Source organism: Triticum dicoccoides, chromosome 7B, assembly GCF_002162155.2.
Source record: "Triticum dicoccoides isolate Atlit2015 ecotype Zavitan chromosome 7B, WEW_v2.0, whole genome shotgun sequence".
NCBI classification, from domain to species: domain Eukaryota; kingdom Viridiplantae; phylum Streptophyta; class Magnoliopsida; order Poales; family Poaceae; genus Triticum; species Triticum dicoccoides.
In genome coordinates this window covers 615,151,361-615,161,796 of record NC_041393.1, presented here as the reverse complement: position 1 = coordinate 615,161,796, position 10,436 = coordinate 615,151,361, and the positions used below count along the sequence as shown (strand labels likewise).

Genomic DNA, 10,436 nt, shown 5'->3' with positions numbered 1-10,436 from the left:
TAATTTATTATTTACAAAGTTTTTTTAAGTTTTTTTTAGACACACAAAGTTTTTTTAAGTAACATTTACAAAGTTATCTTTAGGCAGAAGAAGGAGGCCCGTGCGATCTGGCCTGGGCTAGTGGGCCGCACCGAACAGAGCGAGCGGGCCTTGGCGGCCACGCGCGACGGACTGACTCCTCGGTAGTCGATTTGGCTGGCGATCCCCTTCTCGTCTCGTCTCTGCAGCAGCGACCACCACCACCACCACCAGCGCCGGCGCTCGGCTCCGCTCCACCGCACGTATATCCTCCCTCCTCCAGCAGCGACGGCCGGCGCCGGCGACGCGCCCGCACGTCCTCTCCCGCGCGCCGGCCCCCACGTCGCGAGCGGCAGCGTCCTCCCGCGCGAGCGCAACCGCCCGCGACAGATCCCTCGCGGGGTCGCCTCCTCCTCCTGCTTCCCCCCGCCGTCGCCGTCCCCCTCCGTCCGGCCTTCCGCCGCCGCGTCCTCCGGCAACCGCAAGGTCTGCGTCCCGACCCTTGCTTGTTCGTCCCGTCGTAGCGAGCGTTACTCGTTGTTGGTGGGGTGGTTAGTGGTAATTGTTCGGTCAGCATTGTTTCGTCACCTGTCGTGGGCCTTCTTGAAGCTTGGAAGTTAGCCCTCGTTGTCCTCGTCGAGGTTGCATTTTATCTTTGTTAGTATCATTGCCGGCATGGCTAGGAACTGTGCCATGAACAACAAGCCTTTTGCAAACGTTTCGGGCAAAGTTTACCCCCCATTTGGTCCTCGGTCTTGCGAGAGAGCGTGGGTTGCTTCTGGGGTTAATGTGGAACTTTGGCATGCGTTACGGTTCTACTAAAGTTGCTCGATGTTAGAACATGCGTTAAGTTTCTACCTAGAAATGTTTGCTACTTTCTTGTAGATGGTACTCAGGCCTGAAATTTTGTATGTGTTCAACTGTTTCTAATATCCGTTTTCTCTTGTCAAAGTCCTCAAAGGGCTATGTCAACGGTGCACCCATATGGTTCTTCCAAAAAAGTGTCAACTTAGTTACTAATGTTTGGTGATATATATGCATCTTCCTTACCAATTTAAATACGTGATCTAAACTAATTACTTTTTGTTCTGATTTTGGTAGATGGATTCACTTGAACTCGAAGATAGTGGTGGACACCAACCATCTCTGGAAGTTTCCCTTGCTTCAGATGTGATATATGATGACGCACCTGTATGTCCGTGCATTGGAAGTGAGCACCAGGCAGAAATCCCGAATCTGTCCACAGAGAATGATCGTCAGCAGCTCATGACCAGCATGCTTGGAAGCATGCTACCTGGTTTTGATTACCCTGTTACGATTGGGTTAGCTATACCAGTTACATGGGAACCAAGTGAAGTCTGTAAGGAGGAAGAATTAGGAAGGCATCATTCTTCAGAAACCAAAGCAAGAGCCATCAGCCAGGACGAGGATAGTCCTGTAACCCCAGTTTGCCCAACCAGCAATGATATGAGTGACCATGATGCCACATATCAGGATCCACAGCCCATGGTGCCCGTAGATCATATAGAATCCGGCAGTAATCAAGCACATGATGAGAGCTTGGCCCCATGTTCTACTCAAGCAGGCCACAGTTTTACTAATAAGCCAAGGACGCAGCAAGGGGAAATTGATCAATTTACTCCGCTGCCATGTGCATCCACTTCCCTTTGGAGTGGTATTGAGGCAGAATGTTTTCTGCTCGGGCTTTACATTTTCGGCAAAAATCTATGTCTGTTGAGCAGGTTCCTTGGTAACAAGACTATTGGGGATGTGCTTTCCTATTACTATGGAAAGTTCTACAAAAGAGACGCGTATAGAAGATGGTCGGATTGCAGAAAAGCACGAACTAGGAGATGCATTCTTGGGGAACGCATTTTTACAAGTTGGCGGCAGCAGGAGATTATTTCTCGTCTTAAATCTGTAATACTCAATGAAGCTCATGATTCGTTGCTGGAGGTATGTTGCAACTTAGCCTATATAACAACAAAAAATGATCTTGTCTGCCTTTGGTTGTTGTAGCTGGTTAACTAATACTTATGGAATGACTCAGCATGAAATTATCCACATGATCAGCTCCGAGGTTCTGTTAGTCTGACCGTCACTTTCAACACTATTTTGTGTATATTACTAGAATTAGCTGTGTTTTCTGTGGCTCCCTAGAAAAACTGTGTTTCTGTGGAAAAAAATCTCTCAGTTTTTCTTTGTAACTTATAATGAATGGTTCAAAGGAATGAGTGCTAGGTCCAAATTATGTGTACTGTTGAATATTATAGTGTAGGGCTTAACATCTTTTAACATAGTGAACCAAACGAGTGCCTTAGTGCGTGCGGTTTGACTTACCTTAAACTGAAATGCTCATGATTTTGGAGTTTTGTGCTACTGCTATGCCTATCTGCATTCATTGCCGAAATTTGGCCAATACTAGTCCCTGTTTTCTAGTGATCCCAGGGCAGGGAACCTCAGTTATTTAAAAGGAACTGGTTGTTGACCAGCCACCGTGTTCTATTCACCGATTTGGTTGTCAACACTAGCCACTCAGATTCAACAATAGCACTATATTCAACTTAATACTAAGTTGTTTGTATTGTCAACCCAACATGTTTGTGTATTTCTAGTAAGGGTCTATTTGCAAGTTAATAAAAAAAGTATCCCTGGGAACACACATGATTATTCCCCGTAATTTCATCTACATGGTATCGGGGCCAAACCCTTCACCATTGGTGCACAATTTGCTCTGCTGCCATCTCCACATCGCCGCCGCCGAAGTTGTCGGTGGCAACAGCTGTCGATGAGCCCCCATTGCTGTGTAGGGATCTAAGCAGTCCTTATTGCTCCCTCAGACAAGTACCTGAATGCTAATTGGATTGGTCAGACCAGCTACTTCTTGAACATTAGAGTGTGTCATTTGTGCTAGCTGCCTTTTTCTTGCTTCTCTTTGTTGATATAGAAGAGTTCTTGCTGGTGCTGCACACATGTTCATTTTTTATGCATGCAATTCTTTGAGGGAAACCAATCCATTGAACTCAACCGTTCTGTTTTTGCCCAGTTCAACTGACTCTGTGATCTAGTTTTTTAAATTATGCTCTCTGGTTTGAACTTCCATATTCAGCTTTATTGGACACAATAATCTTTCATGTTATATGGTACCTTACAAATTGTTACGTTTCACTAAAGTAATCAATTTCTGTTCAGAATAGCACTGTTGATATTATTTTTGTGCATGTAGTGCTCTCCTGCTCTTGTTTATAAGTAGATCTAACTACTCTGGTACATTTATATAGGTTTCCAGTTATGAATATGAACCTTAAACGTGAAAATCAAAACCATTTTAGGTGCACTGCATTTGCCTATCATGATTTTCTGGGTTCTTTTCTAGGTTTTTCTGAAAAGTGCTTGGATTGTTTAAGCTATTGTTCCTAGGATAAACATGATTCAAATATTGTGATGATCCAAAAGCAAATATTTTCCTTTCTGTAACTTGCATTTTTTTTTCCTAGCTTAATTTCATGCAAGAACCACCAAATTTCATGGCATAAAATATTTTGACATATAATTCAATAATTCATGGATGAATTTTTTCTTAGTGTAGTCAACATTTGAAAAGGATCTTATTTGTCATATGAATTGTATTACTTTCACATGTTGCAGATTTTCAAATCTTTCAACGATGGGCAAACATCTTTAGAAGATTTTGTCTTTGCTCTGAAATCCACTGTTGGAACAGAAGCTCTTGTGGAGGCTGTTGGAATTGGTAAAGAGAAACGTGATTTGACTGGATTTGTTCTGGACCCATCTAAGCCAAACCAAGTCCTTTCAAACCATCCTGACATGCCTACAGGCAAAGACTGTTCATCGCTTGCTTCGGAAGAGATAATTAAGTTCTTAACAGGCGATTTCAGAAGAAGCAAGACAAGATCAAATGATCTTTTCTGGGAAGCTGTCTGGCCCCGTTTGCTTGCAAGAGGGTGGCATTCTGAGCAGCCAAAAGATGTCAGCACAACAAAGAATTCCCTTGTGTTTCTTGTGCCAGGTATAAAGAAATTCTCAAGAAGTAAACTCACTAAAGGTACTCATTATTTTGATTCTGTCAGCGATGTCCTTAAACGAGTGGCAGCGGATCCTATCCTTCTTGACCTAGAGGTCGGTGGATTGGACCATGATGTTACTGCTGAGGAAAATGGCTATGACACAGACATGAAAAATAACCAAGATGATCCTTTGGATGGTAATCAGGAGCTTCCAAGGTTCACAATTATTGATACTACCTTGGTACAAGGACAAGAGCCCTTCAGAGTCAGGGAGATGAGGAGACTACCTGCTGATGCAAAAGTTCGTTCTGTCCCTTCACGCCAATCACGCAAGGTTGTGACTGTCAGTTCATCAGAGGAGTCAGATGCAGATGGTCGATTGTCAGATGACCAGGAATATCGTGGACCAGTTACAGCTGATGTTAACGACACTGAAATCTTTTCAGTGCGCAATGTAAAGAAAGAAACCCAAGTTGATTCATTGCAAAACATGGTGACTGCATCATGCTCAGATTTTCCAGTCAATGGTCATTCTTCCAATGGCAGTGGTAACAAAATTGATTTGACATGCTTATTTGAGCCCAAAACAAACACTGAAAGGCGCAAGTATTTATCCCCAGTGTCAAAGCGCAGAAAATTATCTAGCTGTAACAATGACCAGACCAGTCGGCGCAGCTTTCCTTTCTCCAAGGGAGTTGGTTCAGGGAAAGAGAAAATCAAGCCACTGTCAACCTCATCAAAACCAACTGTCGGTGATGTTTCTGGTAATTCTCAGATCAAAGAGAAAATCAAGCCACTGTCAACGTCATCAAAACCAACTGCCGGTGATGTTTCTGGTAATTCTCAGATCAAAGAGAAAATCAAGCCACTGTCGACGTCATCAAAACCAACTGTCGGTGATGTTTCTGGTAATTCTCAGATCAAAGAGAAAATCAAGCCACTGTCGACGTCATCAAAACCAACTGTTGGTGATGTTTCTGGTAATTCTCAGATCAAAGAGAAAATCAAGCCACTGCCAACCTCATCAAAACCAACTGTCGGTGATGTTTCTGGTAATTCTCAGATCAAAGAGAAAATCAAGCCACTGTCAACGTCATCAAAACCAACTGTCGGTGATGTTTCTGGTAATTCTCAGGTCAAAGAGAAAATCAAGCCACTGCCAACCTCATCAAAACCAACTGTGGGTGATGTTTCTGGTAATTCTCAGATCAAAACGGTTGCAAGATGTTCCACAGAGAAGCCATGCGAGCAGATAAGAGGTGTATCAAACACTCCTACCAATGACAGGTCAAGTGAGAAGATGAAAGTGAAGAACGTATATGAGGACAAATCATTTGAGCGCAAGGTCGATGCTCTGCCTGAAGTTCATTCAAAGATCACCATCGGTGAGACAAAATTTGCGAAAGGGGCTCAAGCTAGTAGTTCGGTTGGTCAGGTTAAACAGGAGACACCACTTGATAGCATGACAGGTGCAATTGTATGCGTCACTTTATCAGATGATGATGATTACATGATGGCTGAGGAAGCTCCCTCCATTTCCAGCAGCGATCAGGTCCGTGATCCAGAGGTAGCAGAACTACCCATGGCTATGGTACGACCTGCTAGTTCACAAGCTGATTTGGCTCCGCAGGCGGATTCTCGGAGGCATGGAACCAGAAACAGGCCTCCCACAGCAAAAGCTCTGGAAGCCCTTGCCTTGGGGCTCATCGGAAAGCGCAAGGGCGAACCCAAAAGCCCTGGAACAAGAAGGCCTCCCCAGCGAGCTCGCAAATCCAGTAAAAAATCGGTTCATACACCTACCGGTAGCGACACCGACAAATCCAGCATGGATGCTGATGCGCAACTGTGAGCGGATCGTTATGCATTTTGTTGGTGTAAGCTTACACCATATCAGCATTTTGGACGATCGGTATCCAGCGAGAACATTTGAGTGCTTCGACTTCAGCTAGAGATGCCTGCGTCGATTAATCTTCCCTTCGGAGGCGCCTTCCATCTTGTGATATGTAATATAACAATGCGATGGCGAGGAGGGGAGATGGTTGGCCGATTGACTATCTTGCGATGAGCTCCCTCGGTTTCTATTTATCTTGCAGACTTGTATGCCAATCAAGGATTGGGGGTGTAGAAAGAGTTGATACCGTATTGGGCTATTGACCAGTTCGCTTTTCTTATACCTGAGGGTTTAATACTTTTTATGTAATATATATTATCTCATGCATGCTTTTTGGTTGGAAGCAGGAGCAACCGCTAGCGGTCCATCGGCTCCGTTGTGCCATGCAAGATTATGCAATAGGTTTGGATGCCCTTCTATGTGGGTGGATGGCCATTTTGAGCCATTTGAGTATAGGTGATTGTGCAATTAAGATTTTCTTACATCTAGATCGATGTTCTGAGCTGTTCGATGTGCTCTTGTGCACAAAATCTTAGCTGCTGCGCGATTATTGATGAAGGAGTAACAAATTGAGCCCAGTGCTGCATGCGTATACAGCAGCATTCTAACAGGGGTTTAGTGTGGTTGGAAGAATTTGGTGATTGGAGCCAGTCCCGCATGTTGCAAGGCATCTGGCCTCATCGATGATGATTCGGTCGAAGATTCAGCCTTCCATGTCGATCGCAGTGGAAGCTGGAAGGGGAATCAATGATGATGGTGCTATGGAATTGCATATGGTAAGCTGAGGAAGCCGAGTACATCCCTGGGCTTCTTCGTCCGCAGCCCAAACAAATCCTCTCCCAAATTTGTCCGTCTTCTTGTTCAACCAGACTAGTGGAAGAGGTTGCAAACAAGCCCTCAGTCCAGTCAGTCCATCTTGCTCAAAATCCTCTCCTAGTCCCAGGAGACAATTATCAAAAGCCTCTGCTATATCAATCTTGAGCAGGATTTAGGGTGAGTTATTTGCTTTGATGCTTTTGATCATGGCTTGCACATACATAAAGTTGTCAGGGATTGATCTATGCTTGACCAAGGCGCTTTGACATGGTGACACAAGTGTAAAGAGTTGGTGGCTTGCACTCGAGTAAAGCCACCATTGTCGCCAGCGATATCCCTTCGGACACCGCCCCTCAGTTCCCGATTAAAGCATTTTTTCTTTCTTTCTTGGAAGCAAAATGATCAACGAGCAAACCTAGAAAATGTATGGGAGATCAGAGGAGACACACTCCCATGCATGAATGATCACAGAACGGACCATCACCAAAATAGCATCAGAAACGAGCAATGTATCATCAGTTCATCACCAGCCTCGAGTGCCTCTCACACGGAAGCTGCATGCTAAGCTAAAAGTACTGCTCACGGCGGATGATGTGGACAGACATGGAAAGCACCTCGCCCTTCACCGGTTCCAGCAGGCAGAGATCTCCGGCCTGCAGGCGGTTGTCGGTCGCGAACTCATGCCACCCTCCCCCGGGCAGCATCCGCCTGTTGAGCATCTCAGCACGCCACGCCTTGCTCCACCCGGCCTGTATCCCCTCTGGAAGATGACCACCAGCCGCAGCATCTCCCGTGGCGCCCAGGTCCTATTTTCGTTTTCCAGGTGCAACACACAAATCAATAGCAAATGGACCATCACCGTGAACCTTCTCCCCTCACCCTTGCCGATTGGTTGGAGCAGGCAGACATCCTGCTCGCGCACATTGTTGTCGCGGACAAAGTCTACCCACCCACCCCATAGAGGACGTATCCACCGCTGTCTCGCCTGATGTGGAAAATGACATGCCACTTCTTCTTCCCTCCTGGGAGTCTAAGTGTGATGGTTTGCCTTCCTTTGGAGAAAATGTGCCCTTCCATAACCCCTACAAATGACCTGATTATACAGACAATGAAGAAAAACATTAACAAGAGAAGTAATGCAATGACAAACTGAGCTAACTGTCCTGGTTCCACATGTAAGCAAGAAAATAAATATTGTTGATAACTTATGCCTATATTCATCTCTTGTGTTCTTTAGGAAAAGACAAAAATGTGACGTCATACAGGCCGCCAGTTCTTAAAAAGATGGGAATTTTCAGTCCATTTTGAGTTGAACCAAAAAAAAAAAAGAGATTTGCCTGGATCCGTCGGATGATGGGGAAAAAAGTTAACCGAAACGGAAACAAAAAAAGAGAAAAGTACTCAGCTGACCGACTTGAACTTGGATCTGCAGGTTCTCAGGGTATATATTCCTCCCGGAACTCAAGTCGGAGCCGGCAAAAAGATCCGTCGAAATAATCACAACACGGCAGCAGGCATGGCCGCACAACCGCGCGGCACGCTAATTTTTTTTACACCGCCAAAATAGCTTTCTTTCGCGCGCTGGCTCCAACGACCACTGAAAAATATGGCGCGGTGATACAGCACCTACATGCGCACTAAATTTCCAGCGCGCGCGAGCAGCCGGCGCTTGCAAATATACCTTCCATGCCGTCCATGGTAGCTCCGAAGTCACCCATACCTTTGGTAGATGTTCCCAAGCCTCCCATAGTAGCTCCCATGCCTCCCATGCCTCCCATGGCCATGGCTCTTTTTTGGACCAAGACTTCATCACGGGAAAGATTGATGTACTCTTTTTGCCTATCATCGAGGTTAGATGTGTCCATGAAGAACAAGTATTTCTTCCATTCCAATAGTCTTGCTCGCTCCTTCATGACCAATTTCTTCTCCTCCAATGTCATCTTCCTCTCCTTGGCCGCCACATCTTGTCTCCTTGCCATCATCCTCACCTCATTTGCTTCCTTTCGTACCTTCACAATAGCTTCCATAACATTCTTTACATCATCATCTCCTTTCTTCTTATTCTTCTTTTCTTTTCTTTTGCATTTTTTACCTTCATTTGGTCTTTTTGGCTTGGAGTAGGAAACCGAGTTTCGTGTAGGCTTCTTTTGCCACCATCACTTGATGCCTCCTCCTCATCATCATCAATATCCAAATCAATAGTTGCCTTGCTTTTCTTGCTCTCCTCTTGGTCATCATGGGGCTTCCATTTCTCTTCATCCTTCAACACATTGTAGCAATGGGGAACACAAATGGTCTCCCTTTCTTGACCTTCCTTTCTTGGTCTTCTTCTCTTCTCCTTGAAATAAGTTTTGTGCAATAGTGAGCTACAAACAAAAGAACAAGTAAGCACTTGAAACACCAAAGAAGAAGCATGAACATGGAAGGAACATGAAATAAATGACACTTACCCTATCTCTATCATTAGTGCCATTTGGGTTTATCATGTCAACCGCCTTAAGTGCCGCCCCCCACCTTTGACAATCTTTGTTGATTGTCGACCACCGGGAGCGAAGAGATTTATTGGTGCGGTCAATTCCACTCAAAGTGCTCCTTCATCCGGACCCAATATGTATCTCTACTTTGGTCCCCTCCAACGTTGGCATCCATAGACACATGCAACCATGTATTGCATAGCATGTCTTCTTCCATGGTGTAGTTGCCCACTCTTCCTTTCGGTGCATTGACGATACCCTCACCATCCTCGTCCACCTCAAACTCATGATCATCTTCATGCACTTCATTGGTTTGAGACCAATGAGAATTGTTGGAGCCACGCATAGTTGACATATACGTGTCTACAAAATATGTAGAAGAAAACTAAGCTATCCATATGTATACATTGATGTCAAAAAACACCAACAAAAAGGGGGGGGGGGTGAAATCATACATTTTGGGCATTTCATCAAACACCTTGTGTGCATCAGTCGCCGGTGCAACAAAATGGCGAGCTCTCCGGCGCTTCGGTCGGCGGAGGCGCGGTCGGACACACTGCAAGTCTCTTCTTCGGCCGCCTAGAAGAGCCATCCGCCTTGTTCTTCTTCTCGGACACCTTCCCCGTCGTCGCCGCCGCCGCATTCGGTCGCTCGAAGACGGGGTCTCGTGGCTTCACGGCTGGCGGCGGCGCGACGCCACCCTGCGAGGTCGCTCGTGGCGCCATGAAACGACCGCACACGAGTCCAGTGCTTGGAGGAGGGCCGGCGGCGGCGAAGCCGAACCTCAACCCCGCGCTAGGGTTTGCGGCGGCGGCAGCAGCGGCGAAGGGGTCGCGGGTGTAGGGAGGGGTTGGAGGGATGTCAGCGCGGCCTTCCATCGGTCGAATTTCGCCGGCGGCGGCGCGGGGCGGGGCGAAGACGGAGCGGCCGGGGAGGTTGGCGGCAGTTGGTCGCGCGCGTGAATGTTCAGCGCGGGGGAGCGAGCGCACGAAATAAGCGGCACACGATGCCGTTTTCCTCTGCGCGCTGAACCCATTATACCGCGAGCACGATTATTACGCGGCTGCTGGAGGGTCCGCTAAGGCCCGCGCGCATAAAAAGACTGTTTTTTCCTGCGCTTGGCTAAGATAGCGCGGCGGTTGAAGATGCTCTTAGGTTGACACACCGCGAGAGATCTCTCTAAACCCTAATCCCTGAAGTCGATCGGGC

General features: G+C 46.4%; 1 protein-coding gene across 1 annotated transcript; it reads left to right on the top strand.

Annotated features, from left to right (window-relative positions):
• The first annotated feature begins 239 nt into the window (after nucleotides 1–239).
• Nucleotides 240–6,321, top strand: LOC119337469. Its single transcript, XM_037609621.1, has 3 exons — nucleotides 240–504; nucleotides 1,120–1,974; nucleotides 3,667–6,321. Exons 2-3 carry the CDS (start codon nucleotides 1,120–1,122, stop codon nucleotides 5,893–5,895), a joined length of 3,084 nt encoding a protein of 1,027 aa, XP_037465518.1. The 5' UTR covers nucleotides 240–504; the 3' UTR covers nucleotides 5,896–6,321.
• Nucleotides 6,322–10,436: the final 4,115 nt, after the last annotated feature.

Excerpts from the sequence above, each read along its gene's own strand:
- LOC119337469 (XM_037609621.1), top strand. The coding sequence starts at position 1,120 with ATGGATTCACTTGAACTCGAAGATAGTGGTGGACACCAACCATCTCTG. Across the intron at positions 1,975-3,666 it reads CTCATGATTCGTTGCTGGAG|ATTTTCAAATCTTTCAACGA; the intron begins GTATGTTGCAAC and ends CACATGTTGCAG.